General features: G+C 40.1%; 1 protein-coding gene across 1 annotated transcript; it reads left to right on the forward strand.

Moving 5' to 3' along the window:
- Positions 1-51: 51 nt before the first annotated feature.
- Positions 52-27,906, forward strand: LOC114002225 (methylthioadenosine phosphorylase). The gene is made up of 8 exons (XM_027748103.2): positions 52-93; positions 5,072-5,158; positions 10,582-10,640; positions 12,896-13,063; positions 17,238-17,340; positions 20,949-21,188; positions 21,691-21,813; positions 26,934-27,906. The coding sequence occupies exons 1-8, from the start codon at positions 52-54 to the stop codon at positions 26,970-26,972; spliced, it is 861 nt and encodes a 286-aa protein (XP_027603904.1). The 3' UTR covers positions 26,973-27,906.

Below are 27,906 nucleotides of genomic sequence, written 5' to 3' on the forward strand. Positions count from 1 at the left end.
ACCCGCGGCGCCGCCCCGCCACCCGCGGCGCCGCCCCGCCCTCCCACCAACATGGCCGCCGCCAGCGCCGCCGCCGCCCCGGGACCCGTGAAGGTAAGCGCGCCTCCGCCTCGCTGCGGGGCAGCGGCCGCCGCCGCCCGCAATCCCTCCCCGCCTGTCGCCTCCGCCCCGGGAGCGGGATGGCGCGGGCCCCGCCGCCGCCCTCCCGGCGCTGCCGAGCGCGTGGCCGGAAGCGCTGCCTCCCTCCCTTCCCCGCTCCCGGCCGCCCTTCCCGCCTTCGCGCCGGGAGCGGGCCCGGCAGCCCGGCGGTGCCGGGCGGGAGAGCGGCCGCGGTGGCGGGCGGTGCCCGGCCGAGCGCTCCCGCGGCCGTCTCGGCAGAGACGATCTTTTAAAAAATTCTTTAAATGAAATCCGGAGGCCTTTGCTGAAATTTGCGGGTGTCCGACCCGGCCGCGGTGTGTCGGGTTTGTCAGTGAGAGGGACCGTGGCACTGTGCACTGTGTCCGTGAATGTGCGCGGAGCCCGAAGCTGCAGCAGGAGCGAGCAGTGCGAAAGTTCCCGGTAAGACCTGTCCGTCCGCCGCGTGTGCTTGCAAAGCGGCTCAGAGCGGCGGTGGTACCAGCGCTGAGCAGGCCTGTGGGCAGGCTGAAACCCCGGGACTGCGTTTTAATAAACTACAAATTCTTTTTCTCAGGTGAAGTAACCCGCCCGATTGTTTCGGTGTGTAGAGAACAGTTACAAGCTGTGTTCAGTTTACAGGTTTATTCTCTTAATGCAGTTTGATGATCTTCTTTAAGTAAAAGTCTTTGTAATGCCATCCTCTCCCTCCCCTCCATATCCCCAAAACAGAAGAGAGGAATACAGAGGGACTTGTTGGTCATTAGTTGTCACAGAGACTCGTAGGTGATCATGACAATGTTTAGGACCCTCAGATGGAGAAGTGTAATCTGTTACTGCACTGATATTTCCATGCCTGTGCTTAAACCTACTTGAGGAATTTCACCAAACACCAGGTGAAAAATGGCATATGGTTCAATGTAATTGTTGCTTGGACTTCCACAGAGAAATGCTTTTGATTTTTTAGTTACTGGTGTGATAACTTTTTGTTAGGTTTCACTTTTGCTGCTCTTCATCCCAATGTTTGAGATGGGCAATATTAAAATAATTCATGTTTCACTCTACTGCAATACCATTTTACTTTAGATTTAATTCCAGATATCCTTAGATACAGCCTCCATTAGTTTTTACAAGTTATGTCCTTTGTATCCCTTTGTAGGATGCAATCAGTGTCTGGAATGGAGCATACAATCTTTCCATTCTTGAGGTCACTCCTAGATGTGACTGTCTCTGGCTTTTGAGGAAAGGTGAGACGGTTCTCCCCGGGTGAAGTGCTCGCTACCATTCCATACCTTCCGTGCCTGGGCTCGTAGGTGGGGATAGAACTCAGCTCCCTTGACAGGATGTCGTGGTTTAGGGATGATATTCTTCAATTTAGTGTTCCCATTGAAAGCACTCCAAACCCACTCACCCCTCTTCCTCCTCTGTGATAGGATGGAGAGGAGAATTGGAGGCACAAAAGGTAAAGATCACGGGTTGAGATAAGAACAATTTACTGGAAACAGCAGTAAGAAAACAAACATTAACAGCAACAATATTAGTAAGGACAGTGTACCAGAGAGGCGAGAGATTCATATGCAAATACTCACCACTGCACCTTCACACTACCCCGACCAGGAAGGGTCCCCATCCTCCCCGGGAAGGGTCCCCATCCTCCGTTCCCAGAAAAGGATGTGAGGTAGTATAGAATAACCTCTGTGTCCTGGCCATACTCCCTCCTGACTACTGCAGAAATTAATCCTGTCCTGGCCCGAACCAGGACACAAGGTATCTCCTCCACTGAGCCTAGAGCATCTGCATTCCTTTTGGTAATTCACGAGAAAATTTGGAAAGCAGAATTTAATATAGAATCAGATTGCCTAGCTCCCAGATGCAGATAATATTTCTGGAGATTATATATACTGGCGGAAAAATAATTGTCAGAGAGATAAATTTAAATTTAGGGATAGAGCTGCCAGCTCCAAGTTGACATTACATGGTTGAAGAAGCAGCTGCTTCAAAAATCTCTGCTGACCTAACTTTCTTTCCGCTGGAATAGCGCTCCAGCACATTGTAAGTCATCCCAGCATTTCTCTAGCCAATGTTGCTTTGGTGGCCTGAGGGCTGACCAGACTGCCACTGAGGTGTTTTGCAGTGGGGAGGAAGGCAGAAGCAAAATCAGCATAGTCTAGCTCTTCTTCTGTGCTCTGTGTTCTCCACCCTGGGAGCTGTGAATATTTTGCAAGCTCGTTGCACTGCTGCCATTTCTGACAGCATGGCCATTGGTGTTAAAGCCTTCTCAGGAACTCAACAGTGCAGCACAAGCACGTATTGATGAAGCTGCAGCAGCAGGAGTAGGAAGCCTGAGAGCAGATTTGAAAGCAACCACACCAGGCCTATGCTGCCCCAGGTCAGGTGTGCTGCTTTCTGGTACAGGGACAGTCCATTATAGTGATGGATCTGTGTGTTCATAAGGACCTTAAAGCATTGCAGTTCCAAAATAACTTCTATATCATGTATCTGTAGCTGATGTCTCCAGCATTGCACTGTTTTCCTCAGTCCCAACAACTTTCACTTTGCCAGATGTAAAAGTTCAGAAAGGTAAACATTTCCTTTTGAATATACTTAAGTCATAACAACCACCAAACAAACAAGCGAAAAAAACAAGGACCGTTTTGTTAATGTCTTCTGTTAATGTGGCAATATCACTGTTTACTGAATGCATGCAAGAACAATGTTAAATATGGTCTTTTGTTGATTTTGTGTTGTATGATTGCTCCTGTTGCACACCTTCCACAATTCTTAAGGCTGTATTTTATTCATCCTAAAGCGTATATAGCTTTTTGGATTTTCATGAGAAGTCGAACAGTCTGAACGTTCGTGATAACTAAGCAACACGAGTAACGTGGGAACAGACCATCAATATTACTGCAAAAAACGATCTAGGTCTTCCCTAATACTTGTGTGTGTTCAGGATTGGAGTCGTAGGTTATTACTGCTATTTTCCTTTGCACTGCTCCTCGTGCTCCACAGGGGGGTAGCAAAAGGAAGTAGGAGATGGGTTAAAACTACTTCATCGTATCAGGGTTTACAGCATCTGGTGTGGAAAGCTTTCTTAGAGAAGTATTGGGTGTGTATTGAAGACCACAGAGCGTCTGCTTGTTGAAAAGAAATGCATGATAGCCAGCTAATACAGTGGTTGAACAAATGGGGTCTCTATGAATGTGAAAGTAAGAAAAAGCTACAGAAAGAGGCAGTTCTGTGTGTGTTGTGGAAGCGGGGGTGTTGTATGTTGAAATCTGGAGGTTTTACTTGGGAAATCTTCAGTCTTTGTGGTAACAAGTTATGTCAGAACGGTTCAGATTTTTTTTTACCATGATAAACAAATCAGTTATGAATTCTTCAATATGAAAGTGATACAAGCTTTGCAACAACAAATGAAGGAAAAAAAAAAAGAACATTTTCTCGGTGGTGATAGTGACATCATTTTTAAATACCATTACTAAGCTTTCAGTTGTGAAAAGCTTGACAGTACCCATTCCATCCAAAGAGCTGCAGGTGTTCTGAACTTAAGAGAAAATCTGACTTGACTGAAAATTGAATTGTTTAAAGAGTGACAAAAACAAGTAACTTTCCGATTATGAACGAGAAACAAGAAAATTCAGATGCATTTTTCTTTAGCTGGAGTATGAAATCACAGGCAAATTTAGTCTCAATAAGAATATATGTTTCAATTTAGCCTTTTTTTTTCTTTCTCCTTTTTTACAAAAGAACTAGATCAGATGAGTGAGAACAAGAAATTGGTGATTACCAAAGGATGACAGATAGGTGGTAATTGTGAGTCACTTCATACTTTTTCACTATAAATTGTATCAAGACACAATGGGGATTTCAGTTGGGGAACTTCTTAGATTTTGTCAAGTCAAAATTTTTTTCAATAATGTTTTCGTTATTTTGGATGTACAATGCTACATAGTAATGCCTGTGTCCTGGAGTAGAGTTAATTTCTTCTCAGTGACTGGTACAGTGCTGTGTTTTTGATCTAGAGTGAGAATAGTGTTCATTACACACTGATGTTTTAGTTTTTTGCTAAGTCATGTTTATCCTGAGTTAAGGAATTTTTTTTTCTTGTCTCATGCTCTACCAGTGAGGAGGTGCACAAAAGAAACTGGGAGAGAGCATAGGCAGGACAGGTGATCCAAACTGACCAAAGGGGTATTCCATACAATAGAACATCATGCCCAGTGTATAAACTGAGAGAGTTACCCAGAAGGGGATCCAATCTGGGCTCGGAAAGGGGGGTCTGGCATCAGAGTGGTGAGCAGTTGTGCTGTGCATTACTTGGTTTTCCCTTTTCGTTTTCATTATTATTATAATTTACCATTATTACTGTGTTTTATTTATTTTCAATTATTAAACTGTTCTTATCTCAACATAAAAGTTTTACTCTGATTCTCCTCCCCATTCCACTGGGGTAAGGGGGGAGGGAGGAGGAGCTTGAGTGAGCAGCTGCTCAATTTCCAGCTGGGGTTAAACCACGACAGCCTGCTATTCTGTATGGTGGTTATGTGTAAGACTGTTTTTCTCCATGTAAACAAGAAGCCTTTGTTGTAATATGATTTCTGCATGCATTTCGCACTCATCAGAGGCATTCCCAAATAACACTCTTCATTTTTATATTGCAAATAAATTTTGAGTTGGCACATCTTTGTGCCCTTTTCCATAGCTTTTTTTTTAATTTGGTATTTCAAAGAGAAAATCATAGGGTAAGGCATTGGCAAGTTAAATACAATTGTTTGAAATCAGTTATTTGAAATTTCCATTCTGGGAAGCTGTGTTGGGCGTATTATGTTTTGTTGTTCTGTAGTCTAGTCCCATCTTGAGCAAAAAATACATTTTGTAGCTGCCTGGTTAGTTTTTCAGCATGCTATTAAATGTAAATTGCAAGAAGACTAATGTGTACTTTCTGTGTAAGATTGGAATTATCGGTGGAACTGGCCTGGATGATCCGGATATCTTAGAAGGAAGAACAGAAAAATATGTTGACACTCCTTATGGCAAGGTCTGTATAACCTTTTTATTTATTAATGAAACTTTCTGCCGTTCTTCAAGATGTATGTGTGTGTGGTTTAAGAATTTTCAGACTGTTAAATGAATGTATAAGGGATGTCCTGGCACAAGACTGTTCTTTTTATTTGCTATGTATTGTGTAATTCTTAATTTCTAGAAATGAAGTATTGTAAAGATGATGTGCAAAGGAGACTACACCTCTTCTCATCTGTAGATTTGATGAATTTACAAACTCAGTCCTGAATTTGCAATCGAGATAAACCCTCTCTTTCAAGTTTATGCTGTTATATGACCTGTATTATCTGTCAGATCCATCCAGGAACCTTTCCAAATTGCAGAAAACTGTCGTTTGAAGTATATGGGCCACCATTTTCCCTGTAACTACTGAGTTATACTTTACATGCTAATGTAAGGTCGTGCTTATAACCACATAATTTGAAAATGAAACTCTGAGACTGTTTTTGTGACACAGATGTTCTTGAACAATTCTCCTTCACATTGATTCAGTCCCTTCTCTCAGTAAAAGGAAGTGGAGGCTGAGGCTGTTGCTCTGTGCACAGCGTTGGCGGTGTTGTGAAGGATAGGTCCTGTCACAAAGCATTTATACTAGAAACAGGCAAGACAAAGGATGAGGAAAATCAAGGGTGAGAGAGGTTCTAGTTGACACAGGAAGTTCATAGAAGAATTGGATCTTAGATATTCTGTAATGTCATAAGACATGGGGAGTCTGGGTGCTTTATGACTGCCATTGGAATTATATCTTGTGAAGTCTAGCAGTGTAAGCTAGTATACATAACAATAAAACATCTGGTATGCAGTAGCAAGTACTATTTTATGAGCAAAAGCTTGCCAGAAAGCTCAGTGGTATGGTGTGTGATTGAACATCTGAATCTGTACCCCCCCTCAAAAGTGGTTTAAGGTGGAAGTAAGAATGTAAAAAGCAAGAGGAGTTTGTGTGCACACCATTCAGGAAGGGGAAGGAGATCAAGATTAAGGGAGGGGAAAAAATAATCAGAAAAAACACATTTGACTTTTCTACCGTCTTTCAAAATGAGTCAACAAACTGTATTAGAATGAAGGGAACTGGCCTTCTGTGTTTTTCTATAGTGTACTTTCCAAATGTATCCAGCATTGTTCTGAAGGAGAATCCACTGGCTAAACCAAAACAGTTGCCGTTCATTCCCTGGTTTTTGAGAGTCATGAATGTTCACAGCACGGATGTGTTTGGAGACTGCTGACAAAGCAAAAGTAACACTATGCTTTTAGCAGGTGTTAACTGAACCCTTACTGTCTAGGAAGGATGAAACAAGTTCTCCCTCACAGGTTCAGATCAGATTTAAGGGCACATTGGCAGCACAGCATTTGAAGGTCTATTCTGTCATGGCACTGAGATGCAACAGGATTTGGGTGACACAAATTCTGCAGTGCAGCAGGGTTTACTGTTACTGAGAGGAGTGGGAGTACTTGCAGGATAGGTCCTGCACAAGGGAGTAGAAAAAGCTTCCTCAGTCCCGTATCTTCAGTCTATAGGGAAGGCTTTTTAAGTTTCATTTAGTAAGCAGATTAGCTGGTGTCTTTTTTTCTGTGTTCTTCACAGAATGCAATATGAATAGGAGAAAATAAATCTTGGCACCTTTTGTGGTTTGTGAGAAACCTTAATCGATAGACTGGCTTTGTCTGAGCCTGTGTATTATGCACTTTGCATAGGCTCAACTTAAAAGCTCATTAAAGTTTTTTCTCTGTCTAAGGGGGGTCGGGGTATAACTGAGATGTCATGGTAAGAATCCAAGCATGAATTCCAGATAGTGTGGTGAGTTAAACTGGGACTGTGAAGCTGACCTGGATGGACTGTGAAAGAGAACACAGCCAAACAGCAAACTTTTATCCTTAACCCTGATGGCCTGTCTTCCTTCTCTGAGATCTGAACTTCTAAAAAATGAGACCATTGACCTGATACTTGTTTCATGTAGATTCCCTCCTCTATAAGGTCACATCAACTTCAGTGGTTCAATGCAGTTTGCATCCTCATGGAGCAACTGATGGATCAGCCTTAGTGTGAGATGTGCAGAGCTTGGTGAATAAGTTACAGGCGCATAAAGTGCATTGAACTGGGTCAAGTTGATGGACTTCCACTGAAGCAGAAACAAACCTCACAGATTCAACTGGTATCATTAGGTGGATCAAAATTCACTTATTTTGCTGCTGAGACTTTTTAGTATTCAGGAAGGAGGGTTACACAACCTGCCTCTCATTTTAGAACTACAGAGTTGAGACGAGCAACTATTGCAAGAGAGCAATTGTAGGTTTTTTTGAGTGTGCTTTGAAAAGTTTAGAAGTTTGTGGTTTGTTACTATTTTTTCTGAAGATGTGTCTTGTTCTCGATTGTTACTTGAAAGAAAACCAAATGGGGATTTTTCTGCCATAAAGATACTTTGTCATAGAGCTGTGACATCACTGGAGAGAGAATCTGCCTGAAATTTTAAGAAGTAAAGGACTTAATCTAAATAAACTTCAGAACTTGTTGATCTTTATTTTCTGAGAGAAATGGGAGATGCAATATCAACCTATTTAGTTCAAGCAAAAGTAGGAAGAGTGTAAGTGAATGGATGTCAAAAGGAAAATGCAAGGCATAGTTAAAAAAGTATGCCCATTTCCTTCTATTATGTAAAAAAGCAAACTGTACAATTCTACTTTATATAAATTTTGGAGTTTAATTCTTAAGTTTCTTGGCAAGAACATAGCCAAGAGATTTTTGGCTGAAAACCTTTGTTGTGTGTCTTTAATGCTGTTTCTTTTCTTTTAGAAGATGAATAATAGCTTACATTTGGTTCATATAGAGTCCTTGAATTGTCTTCTGCTTGGCTGTCTGAAATCATAAGAATCATTTGATAACAAAACTTAATATTAAGGAATGTGGAGATATTTTTTTCAGGTGAAATATGGAAAAGGTTACAGGAAACTAGTATGGTACATTTTGTGTTTCTCTGTGTTGACATTGGTCCTCCTATCATCTTTCAAGTTACATTAATGATAATGAAAATGCACTACATTAGTTTAAAAAAATAAATAAGCTTACAGCTCTTAATATTCCATCTGTCTTTCTCCTTTGTCCGCTTTCAGTGCATAAAAAATTTGGTGTTCTATTGAAAACACCCTGACACCATTGGGGATTCTATATATGGAAAACAGTGTTCTCCTACAGGATAGTAGATGCTGTTCCAAGCAATTTTATCTTCATGATTGAATTTTGAAGCTACTACAAAGCTTTGTTCAGAATATACTTTCAGTTAGATTGTTTTACTTTCTGGATGACAGATCTTGGTTCCGAATCTCCTTTTCCCAGTTGGGCAAAATATCTTGCTGTTCTAGAAAACTATTCTAGGGGCTCCCCCTCTTTTTCTGGTCATAGGCGTATCTGGCAAACAAAGCAAGAGGGAATTTGGCCTTGCAATTGATCTTTGTGTGCTTACATTAGGAAAAATCAGACCATGTAATGTAACACTTACGCACCTCGTCTGCCTCCCAAAAACAAGGTGCATAATTTGGTTTGTAAACTAGCTCACAGGTTAAATGAAGGCTTGGGGAACCTCTGGATACTTTTCGTCTCAATTATTCCTTGATTTTTGTTTTCCTTGGATATAAACTTAAATCTACCACCCGCAATAAATTTAAATCTGTCGCTTCTAAAACAAAGGGTTCAGTCTTCAACTTACTAATCTTTACTTTTGATTTTGATAGGAGGCGAGGACTTTTGCTGGACGTCCTCTTTAGTTTATAGGAGTACTTTTGTATCCTACTGTGAACTAAGTGCTTATTACTTCACACAGCAAATGTGTGTAAACAAAACCCCAGTTGCTAATTATTGTGAACCTTCCTTGTTATGGAATGTTGTAACATCACAGCTAGCAACTAGACAGCAAAGCTTTTGCCCTGTTTAAAATTTCACTCCTAAAGGAATATTTGCTTCGGAAGAGTATATGTAAGGTGCAGTAAAGATTAAACGTTTAAATATCAATAGTTTAATATTAAATGGAGACTTGTAAAAGGAAGTGAAAATACACTGCAGTTCTAAAAAGAAATGTTCTGGCACATTCCCTTTTAAAAAAAAGTAGTAAATGTGTGTCTGACAGAATTTAGGTGTTGGTGGAGCTTTCACATAATATTTGCCAAAAAGATCTGTGGAATAGGAAGTAGAAGGTGATGATTTTATTAGAAATTGATATCTTCAAAATGCAGCTACATGGGACTCACATATCACTTTATTCTAGAACTCTGCAAATTTTCTAGTGAGTGATAGAATTGACAGCTGTAAAACTAAGTTCTGATTGAAATCTTGCAGCTAGCATTATAATTTTGTTTCTATTTTATCAAGTAGCCTGCAATAGAACATTTCTGGATGTAAATGTGTGAGTCCTTCAAGGCACTTGCAAACTTGTGATCAGTAGATAAATGATAATTTTGTTAGTAGCTGTTTAACAAAAAGGGAAGCTAGATGTATTTTGTATTTCAAATCCCTAATACCCAGGAGGAGAATACAGCCCACAGAACAGTTAATTTATTGTAATGGTGGTTGATGACTTGGGATCTGCCTGGTGTGGGCAGTGTGTCCCATCTCCAAGGCAGGGTACATGTGCCAGCTAGACAGCTAAAATGAAAATGCTCTGTCATCCTGGCTGGTTGGTAGTCAGGAGGAATGTATTTTCCTGTCGTGTAGCTGTGAGAGAAGTCCCAGGGCTGAGCAAATGCAACACTGCCTCTGCCACTGATGTACCAGAATTTCTCTGTCATATCACAGTTCACTTCCCAAAAGCAGGACTTCCAGCAGCAGGGAAGAGTGATTTTTTTTCAGGAAGCTGGGGGTGAGTTGGAGGAATCCAGAACTCTGCACACCCCTATTTTGAGATAGGGGCCCATGGTAGAAAGACTGAGAAGAGAATGGCGAGTGTTATGGAAAGAGACAGATTAAATGTGATTTGCATTGGGAGGGGACTTTAGTAGAGAGTGGCACTTGTTTAGCAAAAAGCAACCCAAATTTACAGGAAAGAGTGAGGCATGCTAATCGATCTAACAGGAACATGTACATGCTGCTTTTTTATTAAGCACTGTTTGAAATGCTCTTTTGATATGTTTGAAAGTATTATGGTTTCAAACCCTAAAGTAAAGGGTTGCAATGTTAATGTTAGTATGAACGCAGAAAAACTGTGATAATTCTTTTGGTCTGAAATTTGATCTTCCTGTGCCAGACTGTTTTACTGATCTGCCATATCAAATTACAGAGCTGAGCTCAAGAAAATGTGAGACTACAGTGGTAGCCAGTACTTCCTTTCATAACTATTGTGCTTATACTTGAGTAGTGATAAAGGTTTCTAATATGATTGTCAGGCTGTAACTCGTTCTTATTTGCTTGTTTTGCAGCCATCAGATGCTTTGATTTTGGGAAAGATCAAAAATGTGGACTGTGTGCTCTTAGCAAGGTAAATGAGCATTTTAAGGGGTTTTATGTTATGTATCTTAAAATTTTCTCAGTTTTTTTGTTTACATTAGGTAAACTGAATTTCTGCTGTGACTTCATCTTGCTCTGTGTGGTTGCCAACAAAGTCAAGCAGAAGTCTCTGTTGCTTCCTGAGCAAATTTGATGCTGCAGGGACTGAGAATATTAAAAATACTATCTAGGTTAGGAAAGAGAAAACCAGTGGGAGGTTCTGCCCTAGTGAGAATGGCAGCCTGCAAGGCCACCTGTTCTGTTGGTAGGTAGGTGGTGCTGATAACTTTACTAATTAATTCATCTGCTCACTGTGTTTGCAGATTTCCTTTGTGAAATGGAGAAAATGCCTGTTTCCAGGTGAATTGTGTCTCTAATACCACTGTAGACTCTTCCAAATAATTTCCTTTGATTATTGAGTCCTCTGACCATTACAGTTATTGCTTAGGGGGCTGCATCCCCTGCAGTTTTCCCTAAATGATTCAGACATCTCTTACTGTACTCAGAAGAGACTCTGGAAGCAGGATCTGTGGATGAATGCATGGCAGTTTTTCACTAATATAACCACGGATGTCTGGGACCAATGTACTACTAGATTAAACATAAGAATACTAACACAGTTCTCAGCATCTGGACAGCATGGGCAGAGCCAGGTGCTAATGACAGCAGCAGACCCAGACAAGTAAAGTTTTCTGGGATCTTCCAGGATCCATCCAGGGAGTTCAGGCAGGAGCTGTAGGAAATGGGAGACAAGGCTACAGCATGTATGCAAAGCCCACCTCGGACTGCAGACAAAGTACAGTCTGGGAGACAGGGCTGGGGACAGGCACACCTGTGACATGGCTTGGGCCAGGAGTGAAGGCTGGAGTCTGAGCTTGGAGGCAGGAGCACCTCAAGTGTGGGTGGAAGCCCAGGGTGAGACTGGCCAGGGCAGTTAGGACCCAGCGGTGCACTCAGGGCCCTGATTCTGGTCATGCCAGTGTTTTTCCATTAAAGCTGCTGACTGGTAACCATCTCTGCAACTACACTTCTGTCTGTGGTTTTACTTTTCTTATCTTTCGTGGACTTTGCTCATGTATTTTTTTTACAGCTGGCCAACATTTTTCTCATTTTCTCAAATGAAGTGCTAAGTCAAGATATCATAGGTGTGCTGTGTCAAACTAGACCTTGGGCCACAGATAGTGGTTTACCTCCTCACTGGAATTTATGACCATTCATATATGACCTTTGTGAGTTTACTGTTAGGGCTAAGGTACCTGAAAACTTCATTTTGTGTTTTGGTTTCTGAATGTCAAATTTCAAATTAAAAAAAGGCGCATGTATTCTGGAAGAGGATTATGACAGCAACTGCAACATTAAGCAATAAATCTGCATTCCTAATAGCTTATCAGAAATGGTAATGACAACATGGGAATCCTCCCTGATAGTGCTTGGTCATGTTGTGTGCAACTCTCAGTTCCCAAATGATCAAATTCTTAGGACTTTTTGATCTCTGAAAAAATCAGTTGGGAAATAAAGTTCCTTCTTTTCTCTTACATGGTTGAAAATAATTTTCAAATGTGTTTAATCATTATATGAGTGATATACTTCTTTAGCAAAGACAGAGGTAGCACAGAAGCTTGTGCTTACAAGACTAAGTATGTCCTGTCTTGGAGAAGAAGAATACTGCAACAGTGTGAAGTCATTCTTTTAATTTATGAAAGCTGTCAGATCACTGCAAAAGCAAAAAGAAAAATGCGATGATTCTACTGTTTTCTTTGGAAAGATGACAGGTTAGAACACAGTGTTCTGTGATGTGCTACTCTCTTCTGTGTGGGGGAATACAAGCAGCACTTCTGGGCAGAAAATTCCTAGAGGTGTGTATAAATCTTAGAAATTTCTTGTAGTGTATGGAAAGAGTTTTGGAATCTATGGAACTGACTTAGAAAATTCAGAGGAAAATGCTTATTTTACTCTTGAATCTGCTGAAATATATTTGGATTGTATTTTTAAGATTCTTTTCGTTACAGTCTTGAACTTAAAAATTTTTGCGTTTAAAAAGAAAATTACACCGCTGTTTCTAAATTGAATGCTGAGGGGACCTTAGTATGTTTAGGAAAACAAGCCACACTGGAAGTAGCTGAAATGATCAGTTCCGCTTCCAATATTGTTAGGGAAAATATGTTTCCTGGAATTCTCTTTATCCTGCAGAAGGAAGGCAGTTTCAGTCTGATTTATTTTGCTCTCTTGCAACATGTACCTTTGCAGACATGGAAGGCATCATACAGTTATGCCATCGAACGTCAACTACCGTGCCAATATCTGGGCTTTGAAAGAAGAAAATTGTTCCCACGTATTAGTGACTACTGCCTGTGGTTCCTTACGAGAGGAAATACAACCTGGTGATCTTGTCATAATTGACCAGTTCATAGACAGGTGAGTAACAGGGAGGTAAATGTCGGCAGGTGGGGTTAGGCCATGTAATAATGTGTCCGTGTTAACTCAAGTTTTTGTGAAATGAAGTGATAGCCTCAGTTCTTCTGTCAAAGAATGAGATTCATGCCAGAAGATACGATAGGAAATAGGAATGAGATTACAAAAAGTTCAGTTCTAACAGGCGTAGAAGTACCGGGCTTTCAAGAATGGCCACGAATGAACTAAAGTATAGCTCCATGGGAAGAGTGTTCTTCAGAAGAAATCTCCTATTCTCAGATGTGGGGAAGATACATGGATAAGAGCACAGGCCATTCAAATTTTATGAAGAATCTGAAGTGAGATCGAGAGGGATAAAAAAGCATAGTAGGAAAATATTTGCAGTAATGATGAGGTTTGCAGAAGAAACGCAAATGCAACACAGTAACAAAAGAGAGGAGGTTGTTTTAAAAGGAGGATAGGTGCTTGCATTTTTTATTTGCTAAGAATCATAAGCAAGAAACTTTTTTTCCAAAGTCTGTGTACTCCAGACAGTCTAACCCTCTGTGATAATCTGATGTTTAAAAAAATTCAAGTGAAGCTGGGGGGAAAATAAAGTTACATTTAAAGATCACCAGCACCGCCAGTATTTCAAAAGAGGCAAATAGTTGGGTTGTTGCCAGCAAGTCAGGGAAGTTGATCTTTCTTCCCTTCTGCTCCACGTTGGTGAGCCACATCTGGAGTATTGTATCCAGTCGTAGGCTCCACAGTGCAAGAGGAGCATGGGCACACTAGATATTCCGCCTCTGCTTTCTTTGTGCTTATAATTGCGTGTATTTAAACAATAAAAGATCCCTTTTGTTAAATAAATACAAAAGTGCTTTGTGTTCTCCCTACTTTCAAATCCGAAAATAACCACAGGTGATACTATGAACTTCAGCAGTTGTTTTCTTTTTGTAACAAGTACTTAGAAAAAAAAACAGAAAATTTTTTTTATACCTTTGGCTCCGCTTAGTTAATTACCACGTTGTTAGTCAACTGACTACATCAGATTGATTAGGGGCTTTTGAATTCTAATATTTGCTGATATTTGCGAAGCAAAGAAGAGTAAGACTAACTTGAACGACTGAACTCAGTTGGGGAGATGCAGAAAATAGTTTTGTAAAAGAAATTCTGTAACAGCTGCCAATTTTATTGTTTCAATTCTCTGTGTCACCTACACAATTGCAATTATTCGGTATTGTTACACTCTAAATTTTTTTGAGGGAGAGTTTTCTTCCAGTGTCCCTGAAGACACAGAGCATACTGAGACTAATTTTTATACTGCCAATGCTGGTGGGAGTTTACATTGTGTTCTTTAATTACTAATAGTTTGATAATTCAACACTACTGGAAGAAGAAGGAGGGTGATGATGCAAGTGATAGAGGGCTGTTTGTCACAGATGGAAATGATTGGTTTGTTCATTTATTTGAGTTGGATTTGCTTTCTAGAATCATAGTCAGAATTGCCAGAAAATCCTGGATTACTGTTACAAAACCAAAATGAAGGAGCAAAAGCCACCTTGCTGTCTGCTTAAAGGTGTGAATGTTGCTGCAGACCGGGGAATAGAAACTGAGAACATCTTCAAAATTGCAGTATGTGCAGCTTTGAATTTCTAAAAGCGGTAAAGGTGAAGAAGACATGGCAAAACTGTAACAGTGCAAGGGTTTGCTTGCACTAAGAGTACCAGTGTTTTCTTGAGCTTGGTACTCAAACAATTGTGCTTAAAAACATAGGTGCCCCTTTCCCAGGGAAAGAATTCCCTTTTCTCCTCCCAGGCCTGTTTGGCAGAGAGGCAGCATGAGGCTCCAGTAGGCATTCTCCGCAGAGCCCTATGCACAGGTCAGATGACCAGCAGAAGCAATGCAGCACCATCTCTTAGCAGCTTGTTTGAGGTTATCAATCCAGTGTCTTCTGGTGCTGCTTCTGATTTCCCCCACTGGGGGTATCTCTGTACTCTCCCTTTGTGCTACGCTTGATCCTTCTGGATTGTGCACTTCTACTGTGAGTATCATGGCTAATTTCTAGGCAGGCACGTGGTGACTTATTCCTGTTTAACTGTGAGTAATCAGGCAGTTGTATAATATTCAATTGTGCTTTGTTGTTAAGTAGCCCTTCTTCTGACAGAGGGCATGCAAACTTTTCCATAGTTAAAACTGTGAGATGTAAGGAGCAGATTGTCTTTGAAGACTGACTGTTGAGTTCCTTATTTCTTTTTTCCTGCTGGCTCCATAAGGAGTCACTCAGGGTACATGGGGATGTCTTCAAACACCTATAATGAGAGGCAAGTACTATCATTTGTTTCTGGCTCTTGGTCTCTCTGTGAGAGTAAGGCAAGGAAAGGATCTGTGATTCTGTGACCTTCATTTTTTCTGCAAGAGATACAGGGGAATGGTATTCCAGCGGTTAAAATTATGTGCTGCTGCCCTGTACCTTGCAGACAGATGAGTTGGACAGATCAAGATGGTCAAGCCTTGACTTGAGTAGAAGGGCTGGGCAAAGGATGAGAGGCTAAAAGGCTTTCCTCTCTGCCAGCCCTCATTTCATATATAGCAAGAGTCAGAAATAGAATCAAATCCACCTTTATTCTTACCATAGCCTAGCAACTTACAGACACATCAGCTGGCCCATATGAAATAGCTGTGGCCTTTGCAGAGTTGCAGCCTTCAACGCAGAGGAGGAATTGTCACACTCTTAAGTGCAAACAGATGTGGTCCATTGCTCAGAGCAATTATAGGTCTTACTGCTGTTACTTATTCCCATGCAGTTTGTATGTATGGTGCTAAACATAGTAGGGTTTCCTTATAGGCCATGTACAGATGTGTCCATTCTCTTCAAAGAACAGGGTATCTGAAAGTCCGATATTAATATTTACAATGTCTGAAATACCATAATGCAGGAGATGGATTATGGCTTTCACCGGTTCCTCCAACTCTAAATAGTTTATTAACGGACACTACAGAAAAGTGTGAAAAATCAGATACATTCTATTTGCACCTTTTCAGTATCCTGTAAAGAAAAAAACAATATCAGTGTTTCCACTGATTTTAACAGTGTATCCCATTTTACATATGTTTTTAATTTGTTGATCTCTTTGCTATTTTATAATCTCATTTTTAAGGCTGTCCTATTGGTTTGTTGGTTTGTTTGTTTTTCCCAAACCTACTTTAGCATATAACTTGTGTTTTAAACCTTTTTTTAAAAATATTTACTAACTTGTATGGGGGACTGTTGTAAACAGTATTAGCAGTAGATGTTTTGTATTTTAACTGTGGGTTGAATTTGGCTGTTGTCTTAATTTTCTCCTGTAAAGTACAATATGTAACACACTGCAAGGAAGAAGGAAATGTCTCAAAGAGTTTTGTTCCAGAGGGTTTGTGCCATCCAATTGGCTGGGTTAGCTTGAGGTGGTGCATTTGAAGGTAAAGTGATATTGGGCAACAGTTCCGTGTGTTCCAAAATGGCATGCTGGATGGTAATTTCTGCAGCATGTTTGGCCATTTGCATGCAAGGAAACAATTTCTCAACTGAAAGAAAAGAGAAAAAGGATTCTCCTACTGGGAAGCTGCCAGTGCTGGATGGGCATAATCTTTCTGAGAACAAGAAGACAACCTGTTGCCAAATTTTTCTAGTTGAATTCAGACCTCTTTTATGCAGGAAGCTGTTCCTATAAATTCCCATCCTTTCAATGTAAGAGTGCAATGATATGAACAAGTTCTACTTTGACTAGCCTTGTGGTAATTCAGACTTTATTTCTTGCCTTCTTGAAAGCTTACTGTGCTCTTTTTTTTGGAGGTTACATGCCTCACTATTAAATTAGCTGACTGTTTTTGGGTAGAATTGCAACATAATGTGGTGAACATAGCTGAGGAACATTGTGGAAATGCTGAGGAACAAATAAGCATTTCAGCGTCCTGTTAACAAAAGATTTTCTATAATTATTTGATAATGCACTCCTGGAGTAACACTTTTATAGTCTTGAGCTGAATTCTGAGGGTTTGAACAGAGGCAAAACAGGATTATAGGTGGTCATTAAGATCATACTGATTTTTCCACCCACCTCCCAGGGATGCTGTGATTTTTGATTTGTAGAAATTTCTTGCTTTCTCTTTTGTTTTATTTCCGTTCTTCTCTCTAAGCATGTTACTGTTTTTCTAGGACAACTAAAAGACATTGTACTTTATATGATGGGCAACATTCCAGTCTTCCAGGAGTATGTCACATTCCGATGGCAGAGCCATTCTGCACCAAAACCAGAGAGGTTAGTGAATTTTGTAGTAGTATTTAGAAATGTTATTTTTATGGCACTTTTTTGTGATATGTTATTCTAATTGTGTGTTCTTAGAATATAGTCACAATATGCACCTTTTTGTCCTGTTTCTCCGATATGTCATGGTATTAAGGACAAATGTAACATTGGAAGACATGGGAAGTAAAAGATCTTGTATCTGTCTTTCTAAGGGAAGTATACAGAAGATGTCAGTTGGCAACCTAGATTTCCTCAGAGTCTTAATAAATGGAGAAAAGATCTTTATTTATCAGGTAACCAGCCAAGAGAGCAATGAAGTAAACAAAGCAGTTAGGATTAGGAATTGGTTCCATTTTGTTCTAAATAAAGCTGCACCTATGGTAGAGGCACTCCACATACTTAACAGAAATATTTAAATAAATAGTACTTTAGCATTTGCAGGAATTACAGTATAGTATTTGTAGGTTTGTGCATTGTAGAGCTGGGTGATGGTGGAGAGTGAAGGCTTAGGATGTTAAACGTGAAAACAAGCCAAATTGCAGTAGCCTTTTATTCTTAACTTTTGCTTTCAGTTTTGTCACTTCAGGATTTTCAGGGTTCATAACCACTTAGACTTGGGAGTGTGAAACACTTCTCTGTTTTTCAGCCCCTTTATAAGCTTCTGGGAGGGCTGTATCTGTAATTAAATATGTCACCTTAGTGTATTCTTAGAGTTGAGGAAAAAGGAAGGTGAAGGTTGAACTTTATATTTTGTGCTATTGTTGAATGCTCTGATCAGAAGCTGCAAGGAGGTATGTTCTTCAGGGGAACAGGATACTTACAAAATCAGTCATATCAATCTAACAGACTTGCTGTCTGCAAGCAAGACAGAGCTCAGTTGTGAAGCAGGTGGCACAATCTATACCCAGAGAACATACAAACGTCTGTACTACTGATCTATTCTGCTTTTGTCACCAATTCACTTCAATGTCCTTATGGGCTATTTTTGTTAATTGACCACACTGTGGTTTAGAAATAGCCACCGGCAAGTCCACACTGGGAATTGAGATGTTTTACAATGAACTAAAGGTATTTCAAGTCTCATGAGGAAACAAACCACTGCATATTAAACATATGCATGCGTTTGACCTTCTTCTCTTGAGCTGCAAATTATACACTTTGCATTTTTCTTGCAAAAAGGAATCTAGTTACATGGTCTTACCAAAGGTTTGTTGGCATAGAGTTGCTGTCTAACTGTGAGCATGGTGTCATGTCACAACAGATACAAGGAGTTTATTAAGAAATTGATTGAAAACAGTGTTATTTCTGAAGTGATTGGCAGCACTTCACACTGTCTCTCACTTTAAAAAAAAAGTAAGTACTCATGCATAAGGCATTTCCTGGGCTTGCAGGAGACATACACCTAAACTAGTTGTCTTTCAGCTGTTAACTAGCTAGAGATGATGTTATTTAGGTATTACAGTTTTTGAAAAGCCAGCAGAGAAATGCACCTTTTCAAACAGAGATAAAACATTTAGGTACTTCCCAGTCTCACATGTGATCATAATCTCATTAGCCTGTGCATTCTAATCAGTCTAACAGATGTTTTAAAGGACGTGTGGTTTTGAACTGTTTGTGAGGCTGAGAAGAAATATTTTTACTTCATTTGAAATACCAGACGAAAGTGACTTAAACTTTTTCCATGAAACTATCCCTGAAAATAGTTGGAATAATTTCAGCCCAATGCAGAGGAATTTCATAGATAAATGCAATAATAATGAAGTCCGAACTCTGAATGTAAGAGTCTAAGGAATTTTACTTCAAAACATCTGAAAACTTTATATTATATTGCATTTTTGCAAATTCATTAAAATACTCTGGTTTAGTTGGTTTATGCACTGTAAATTAAATAAGCATCTGAACTGAGTTTATCTTTTCCTCCAATTGTAAAGTTTTGAATACCACAGAGTGCCTTGGTTATTAGTGCTTTCAGAAACTGAGGCTCAATGCAACACCTTATAGGCAGTAAAACTGGAACTTTGTAAAGTATTTTGGGAAAGTACTGCTCAACTGTGGTTTAAGTCAAGTCACAATTCAAGTTGTCTATTGATTTATTAACAATATGTAATAATTGGCATTCAGTTAAACATAGATTCAGAATTAACATCAGCAATGAACCAAAATATTAGGTGTGATTAATATTAGATTAACTTACAGCACAGAATTAATCATAGAATGTTAAGAGGTTGGAATGCACCTTAAACATCATCTAGTTCCATCTCCCCTCCCATGGCCAGGGACACCGCCCACTAGACCAGGTTGCTCAAGGCCTTTTCCAACCTGGCCTTGAATACTGCCAGGGTTGGGACATCCACAACCTCCCTGGGTAACCTGTTCAGTGTCTCACCACCCTCATAGTGAAAGGTTTCTTCTTAACATGTAACCTGAATTTCCCCTCTTTCAAATTGTACCCATTACTCCTTTTTCTGTCACTACAGTTCCTGACAAAGGGTCCCTCTCTGGCTTCCCTGTAGGCCCCTTCAGATACTGGAAGGTTGCTGTGAGGTCTCCATGCAGCCTTCTCCAGGCTGAACAGCGTCAACTTTCTCAGCCTGTCTTCATAGAGGAGGTGCTCCAGTCCTCTTATCAACTTTGTGGCACTTCTCTGGACTTGCTCCAACAGTTCCATGTCCTTCTTGTCTTGGGGACACCCAGAACTGTTTGCAGTACTGCAGGTGGAGTCTCACAAGAGCTGAGTAGAGGGGTAGAATTGTCTGCCTCGACCTGCTGGCCACGTTCTTTTTGATGCAGCTCAGGATTCCATTGGCTTTCTGGGCTGCCAGTGCACATCTCTGGGTCGTGTTGAGTTTTTCATCAGCCATCACCCCCAAGTCCTTCTCACAGGGCTGCTCTCAGTCACTTCTCTGTCCAGTCTGTAGCTGTGTCTGGGTCTGCCCGAACGCAGGTGCAGCACCTTGCACTCAGTCTTGTTGAACTTCAGGTTTACATCTGCCCACCTCTCAAGTGGGCAAAGTCCCTCTGGATGGCATCCCTTCCCTCCGCCTTGTCAGCTGCACCACACAGCTTGGTGTGTCAGTGAACTTGCTGAGGGTGCCCTCGATCCCACTATCTGTGTCACTGACAAAGATGTTGACCTGTATCAGCTCCAGTACCGACCCCTGAGGGACACAACTCATCACTGGTCTCCATGTGCACAATGACCCATTGACCACAACTCTTCAAAACATAAATTTCCTGTTACTGTTCTCACTAGCTCAACTCCACCATGTGATAATGTAGTGCTCAGTGGACCACTTCTACCATTCTGTTTGCAGTGTAAGCACAGTCTAAATATGCAAAAAAATCCTGTTTTCCAGTCTTAGTCTGCACTGAAAGCAGTAATCCAGCTGATACCAACAAAATCAAATGAGTTCAAGTTCGTTCCTGTTGGTCGGACTGGTAATTTTTCTTGTTGGATGGGGAAAACTAAACTGATCCTTGGTTTTGGACAGCTGTAACCATATGAAGTTTGACTGCTTTGCATAAAGCTAACTTCTTTTGTATATAAGCTTTTTGAGGGGATGCAAAAGCACTGCAGGAAGGGAATTATTTCCTTTTCACGATGTTGGCATGTTTTGCAGGTTCTTATTGAGACTGCCAAGAAGCTGGGGCTCCAGTGTCATTCCAAGGGAACAGTGGTCACAATCGAAGGCCCACGTTTCAGTTCTCGAGCAGAAAGCTGTATGTTTCGCAGCTGGGGAGCTGATGTTATCAACATGACCACAGTGCCTGAAGTGATTCTTGCGAAGGAAGCTGGAATGAGTTATGCTAGTATTGCCATGGCAACAGATTATGACTGCTGGAAGGAACACGAAGAAGCAGTGAGTGAAACTTCTTTCCTCTGGTCTTGTCATCAGGGATTTGAATGAGAATGTGGTTTTGGTAAGAGATGACATATTGAACTAAATCTGTTCTTGCCTACATCAGTATCCCTGAGGTATTTGTGATGTATGATTGTGAAAGTAAGAACAGAGTCAGTCGTTGCTCTCTTGTTTTCACAAACTTCCCTCAATATTAGCAAACATTTTTTTTCCTCTTGTCTGAATCAGGTGGTCTTTGAGTATGAAGCTCATGAGCTCTGTCTTGTATTTGATCTGGTGTTTTTTCTTTTGCAGCTCTGTGCAAAACAGCACATATGCTTTAGTTCTCCTGTTTGTGTACAATACACAAATATACACCATACACACAGAGGAAAGGTGTTCTTACTGTCTCAAAAGACATTGTAAGGCTTCACCTTTATACTTATGAGTTAAATTTATTTGGTTGTTAAAAACGTGTGCCATCAAAATTGAGAGACGTCATTCAGTTTTATTGTATTTCTAGGTTTCAGTGGATAAAGTTTTAAAGACGCTGAAAGGAAATGCAAATAAGGCTACTAGCATACTCCTTACTGCTATACCTCAGATAGGTTCGATGGAATGGACCAACACCCTGCACACCCTGAAAGTAAGTACACTGGTGAGGCTGATGAGTACAAGAAACAGTGTATGTGTGTAAATACATAACACACGTGTATGGTATAGAGTGTTTCTGCTTAAATCACAATGTTTCAGAGTAGATGCTTCAAGAAACCAAATCCCTCCAAGATGGGCAAACATTTTACAAGATTGTTGCAAGCTTTTTTGCAAAGACCTAGCTTCGGTTTTACAAGAAGTTTTACAAAAGGTTAAAAAAAATGGTTAGCTATATATGGTTGATGAAGTGTTATCCTTCATAGCACAAGTAAGATACAGATATATGTGAGTATCCAAATGAAAAACCTGATCTTAGCATGGTGGAGAGTCCAGTGGAAAAGACTGAACCAAACCAAAAGCATTGTGCTCACTTTAATATGTAGAAGAAGAGTCTGTTACAAGGTATGGGTAATAACCAGTTTGAAATTATTTGGAAGTGTGTTCTCCCACAGGTTTCAAATCCACAGTGTGTGGAAAAAAAAAAAAAACTACAAAGAAAAACATTTCAAAACATATTGGCAAGGGAATTTTTAGGCAGAATTTTTCTTAGGCAAGGTTTACTTACGTATTGTGTATTTCCTCTGTTTCACAAGCATGCTTGAGATTCATTTGTGGCTGTAGCAAAGAGGGAAAAAACAATGTTTAAATGGTTTGGATGTCTATCCAACTTCTCAACAAGCGTTTTTTGATGAATAGCTACTTCCAAGAGTACAAGAGCTTATAGTGTGAGCATAACTGAGGATTATATTGAGGTGGTGTGGGAGGTGGGGAAAGATAATTGGAATGTGAAAGAGAGTAGACAAAAGTGGGCCACAAGGATCTCTCTTGGTGGAAGCAGCAGCTGTCTGAAAAGGAGGAAGCCTATTGAGGAAACTTCTGAGAGAATCCAGTCTGATAACCTCTGTTAGGTTCTTTCTTCCTTTTTTCCAAAAATCACTGTGTTGACTGAAATTTGAATGGGTAAGAAAGATGAACACAGGCATAAGTCATGTCTTCACATACCTGAAAGTGTGTCCCTGAAATTCAATAGTCAGCAGAACTGCATGTGCTGTAAAAATCTTCCATGATTTCTGATAGGAATCAAATTTTGGGGTTTGTTTACAGTATGGTTCTCTTGTCACTGACTCTCATCTCTAGTTTAGTCAGTGTCCTAAAGGAAAGACATATGAAGCAAAATTCACCTCAGACACTTTTGAGCATACATGACCAGGTCAGGTTCATGGAAGTCCAGCCCAAATCCTTGAAATTAGTCTTTTGTTGATTCTTCACTGAAAAACCTACTTTTTATTGGGATTGACTGAATTATGATTCTTCCTCACCTCGTTATCTGAACCAGTTATATTAATGTCCCCTCTCTATATATTTGGGAGAGGTGACTGACTTTTTCCCTTTCCTCTCTGCATTCTTTAGAAAGTTGTGTCATGTATGGATAAGGGAGGCAACAGAATCAGTATTCCTTCTCCTCTCTAATCCACAGAAAACATTTTCAGAGGATGGGGCTGCTGTCTTTTATAGAGATGCCTAGCTATACAATAAAACTCAGAGTTTGAACAAATACTCTAAAACATATGCTAGGTATTCCTTAACTACTTTTTCATACTGACATGCAAGGAAATGGTTCCCAATTATATAACGCTGTGAAAGTACTGAGGGATCTGCCTCCATTTCTGGCAGATGTACTTCAGTGAGTAGTGTCCTCTTGCATTCCTTTGCATGATTGTCTTGAATCTTCATCAGAAGTGAAAGAGAGCTGTCACTACGTGTGCGGGATTCCCCTTTAATGAACACCAGCCCTTCTTTCAGTTCATTGTAAAGTGTTTCTTCCAGCTCAGTCCCTGAAGTACTATTTGCCAAGGGAAGAAAATATGAAGCACCAGAGGAAGGGTCACTCCATCCTAATGTAGCTTCTTAAACCCTTTTTCTCTTAAACATCTAGTGCTGCCTCATTATCAATGATGAATAATGAGGTAGTTTCACTTGAGATTGACAATTCTTATGGTTTTTTTGCTCTTTGCAGATAGTGGCTTGGTTTGAGTGATAGTATACTGAGAAAGGGAGTTGATCTGAAGGCATTTGAAGAACTGGAAACAGAAAGTAGGTATTGGCAGTGGGGATTGAAATTTCTGTCAAGAGAGTAGGAGTCACGACTATTTATGATTTAACACAACCAAGTAGTCTGGAAAAGTGACAAAATTCTAAAGCTCCAAAGGCTTTGGAGGCTTATTCTGATTTTATGTAGGAAAATCAGAAAAGGCTAAAAATCTTCCTTTTTGGGGAATGAAATGATGGTAAAGTAGATGAAGGATCGATCCTAGGCTTCTGGGTTAATGAATTAGAGAGACAATTTTGCAATGCAGCAAAGAGAGAAATATACATATGTGGTTCTGTACAAATGTGTAGGTGAACCATAAAGAGTTTAAAAAACTATTTCCTTGTAGTGTACTTCTGTATATTTTACACTGGGAGTTTTGAAGGTCACATGGTGAGGTTTTTTTAACTGATCTGTTCCAGAGGTACCTTTTCCTAGAGCTTGAAGTCAGCACGTCTTGCATGTCCTGTGGTAATGTGTTAAGGAACACAGACAAGGGACAAGCTGAATAAGACTGCAGCTGGTACACTACTGTCACTGACAGCCTATATCCAGTATGCAGCTGGGCATTTGCCAATGTCTGTTTCTAGTGTTGGGGAAGCATGTAAAATGATAAAGCTCTACATGGACACAAGAGCTTTTCCTTTCCGAGCTCTCTAATCTGGCTGCTATGACTGAAGGAACTTCACCAGGCAGGAGAAATTATGCTGCCAGTCTCTTTGCCCACCTGCTTTTCTCTCTCTCCTTACGTGGAGGTATGCATCCCACCTGTACACACATGCATTGGTGTGACCTCTGAATCTCACAGTAGTCTTTAGGAAAGACTGCAGTATTGAAGCAAAATCTCCAAGGACTGTTTTTCTACTAAAGGTCCCTTCTCTTTCATGTGTCTTTTCATCTGTGATATGCCACTGAGTTTAGGCATAATTTGAAAGTTACTAATTTTCTTACTGCTTAAGATGTCTTTAGACCAATATTTCCTGGCTCTTGCTGTAAAGAGGTCATTCTCCAGTCTCAGGTTAAAGCCCTTACTCTTTCAGAACAGGGTACTACCACATGATATTTATGTCATGGATGAAGAAACACAGATCATGCTGGTGATCACAGTGGTCCAAGTGATTTCTGGCTGGTATCAGGGAAATTTCTGGATCGGATGTTTCAGTCATGGGTGATATACAGCTTGATATGCTGCTCACAGAGAAGAGTTGTGTAGTGAGGTGATAATTACTGGCAGTTGTTGCTGTAATGCTCATGAAATAGTGGCGTTGGACATCCTATGGGGAGCAAGAAAGGCAGTTAGCAGAGTACAGGTGCTGGAGTTCAGTTAAGCGTACTTGGTTTTAACCAATGAAGTTGTAGGTATCGTCTCATGGAAGGCAGCTCTGAAGAGACAAGGAGCTCCAGAAATTAGGCAGGTCCTTAAGGGCGGCATTCTCCAAGTACAGGACTGATCCAAAGAAAGACCGGTCAGGAAACTGAATTGACTGAACAGGAAACAGAGCTCTGTGTGAAAACGCAACATCCAAGGGTTGGAAGCAGGGACAAGCTACAAAGAAGGAATAGAAAAGCAAGAGCAGGCATGTTAGGAATTCTTTCAGTAAAACCAAAGTTTGTCTATAGATGACACTTGGAAGAGATGCCAAAGGCAGCAAGAACTTAACCCACTGCATTGATACCAAAAGCTTATCATGTAAAACAGGGTGTCATTGCTGAAGACAGTAAATGAATTTTGGTGACAGCAGACAATTTCAAATGGGAACTGATATAGTAGATTCCTTTTTGTCTTTGCTAGGAAAGGTATTGGTTAGAGAGGAAAAAATTGTCCTGTTGAAAAGAATTTTAGCTCATAATAACTGGGAATTGAGCTCTGTACCTTTCTTACAACAACATTCAACACCATAAGGATCAGAAGAGAATCTGAATTACAACGATAAAAGGGATGTCCTGTGGAAACTGATTTTTCTTACAGTGTGGTTGCAAGCAAATCAGCTTGTGGTAAGGTGTCAGAGCTTTTGTGAGTGCTTCTCAGGTAAATTTCTTGTCTCTGTGAGGAAACCTGCTGATGCTACCTGCCTTTTTTTGAACTTCTGTACTAGCCTTTGTGAAATGGTATTTGGCAGACCTTTGATACAAGGCATAATGCTGTATTTTGAGAGTTGTGATAAGTCAATACTGTGGAATAGTTTAGATAGGGTAAGGTATCTGTAGGTACCGTATGTATGTGTTTTGACATACTTCATCATTGACTCACTTGGGCATTTATGTTTGGTAGGTTGAAGGGCATAAAGCTTAATATTTTTCAGTCATTTTTTCTGCTCTGTCACAAGCTGAAACTGATGTTCCTAAGGCAGTCATGTAGAACTGTAATCTTGTAAATATGGTACTTGTGTGACCAGAGTAAACTGGCTCAGGTGAATAAGGCAGAGGGGAAAAATTCCTCAAGGCTTTACTTCAGCTGTAGTTGCACTGGTCTGCACATGCAGTGGTACTTGCAGGCTAAGGACCTCTCACAAAAGCTGAGATTGAAGTGTTTCTCAGGTCCTGCCATTGAATGTGGCTAATGACAAAGTTGCCTCTCCCTACATAACATGAGTATTGATTGCATTCACTCCCAGTGAGTGCACCTTTAGAGAAAGATTTCTTTTCTGAATGGCTGTACTTTCAAACTGATGAAAAATCACATAGAAGTGAAGAAAAGCAAGCTGCACAATTTTTCATTTGTATCGTGTGAGCCCAAAGTCCATAATTTAGTGTTTCTGCAATATGGTTGTTTTTCTCAATACCAATCAGCGTGTCACATAGGTTTTCAAAAGTTGTAGTGACAGCTCCATGTGTGGGTATGCCCATCTTGTAATTCTTTTAAATTCTGTGGTTTAGAAGAAGTTGGAGATAACTATGCACAGGTAAGGAGTTACACCTATTTGTAATCCAAATGGAAGCTATGTAGTCTACTTTTACATTGAAAAGTAATTCCCCCTGCACTGGCAGAAGCAGCATTCATCTACTGTGACTTTGTATTTCAGACAACAGTGCAGTGTTCGGTCATCCTGCCAAAGCAGTAACAACGTGGATGAATCTTGGAGTGCTTACAAGGAAGAATGGATCACTTGTGAACTTCCAGAGGTTATAATATCTCCAAAAATTGTTACGAGCATAAAAGAACGGACTAGATGTTAACCAGTGATAATATGTAAGGCCACTGTTAAAATCTTTATCAGTTTGATAATGTATAAGATGGTTAAAATTAGCTATTGAGTATGTTTTCAACTCTTGTAACAAACGTGGATAGAGCCTTCCTAAATCTTCATTCGCGAAGCCTAGCCATGATGATGTCTTCAACTAGAAATAGCTTTACTGTCAAGCTGGATCAGACAGTGGTTGAAGAACAAAAGTCAGTATGTATTCTATTCAGTGGTACCTTTTAATTGATGGTAGAAATTAAAGTCTAGGTAATACTCTTGTTGCAGTTTCATAAAATAAGGTAAAAAAATAAAGCAGATTCACAGATAGGCTATTTGTGTTGCTGTTTCTACCTCCCATCTTTTCCTTAAATACAGCAAGTGATTATAATTCACTTCTGAAACATAGCAGAAAAACTGAGCAAACCATATCAAATAAAAATTATGCTATTTTTATACATTATCCTTATTTTTAATTCTGTTTTTCTTTTTAAAGAAGTGTATTTGTTTGTGTGCTAGAAGATATGATTTAATAATTGTGGTGGTTCTGTCACAGCAGCAGTTGTGTAATTAATTAATGTTCTCGTTGAAAAAATTGAGGTGATGCCTAAGCCAGATTTGTGCCTAAAGATGTACTTATGTGACTTACAGAACTGTACATAAAAGTACTTTGGTGCCAGTGTCCCACTATGCTGGCCATTTTCTGCTTCACTGAACAACTCCAAATTTAGTTCCTGTATTAAGTGATTAATGTGCTCCAGTGCTTTGAATGTATGCATTTCAAATTTTTAAATATAATTTTACTTTAATAAAATAA

This window comes from Pipra filicauda, unplaced genomic scaffold (assembly GCF_003945595.2).
Source record: "Pipra filicauda isolate LSUMZ 115617 unplaced genomic scaffold, ASM394559v2 scaffold632_size202167_pilon, whole genome shotgun sequence".
Classification (NCBI taxonomy): Eukaryota; Metazoa; Chordata; class Aves; order Passeriformes; family Pipridae; genus Pipra; species Pipra filicauda.

Excerpts from the sequence above, each read along its gene's own strand:
- LOC114002225 (XM_027748103.2), top strand. The coding sequence starts at position 52 with ATGGCCGCCGCCAGCGCCGCCGCCGCCCCGGGACCCGTGAAG. Across the intron at positions 5,159-10,581 it reads TTGACACTCCTTATGGCAAG|CCATCAGATGCTTTGATTTT; the intron begins GTCTGTATAACC and ends CTTGTTTTGCAG. Across the intron at positions 13,064-17,237 it reads ATTGACCAGTTCATAGACAG|GACAACTAAAAGACATTGTA; the intron begins GTGAGTAACAGG and ends CTGTTTTTCTAG.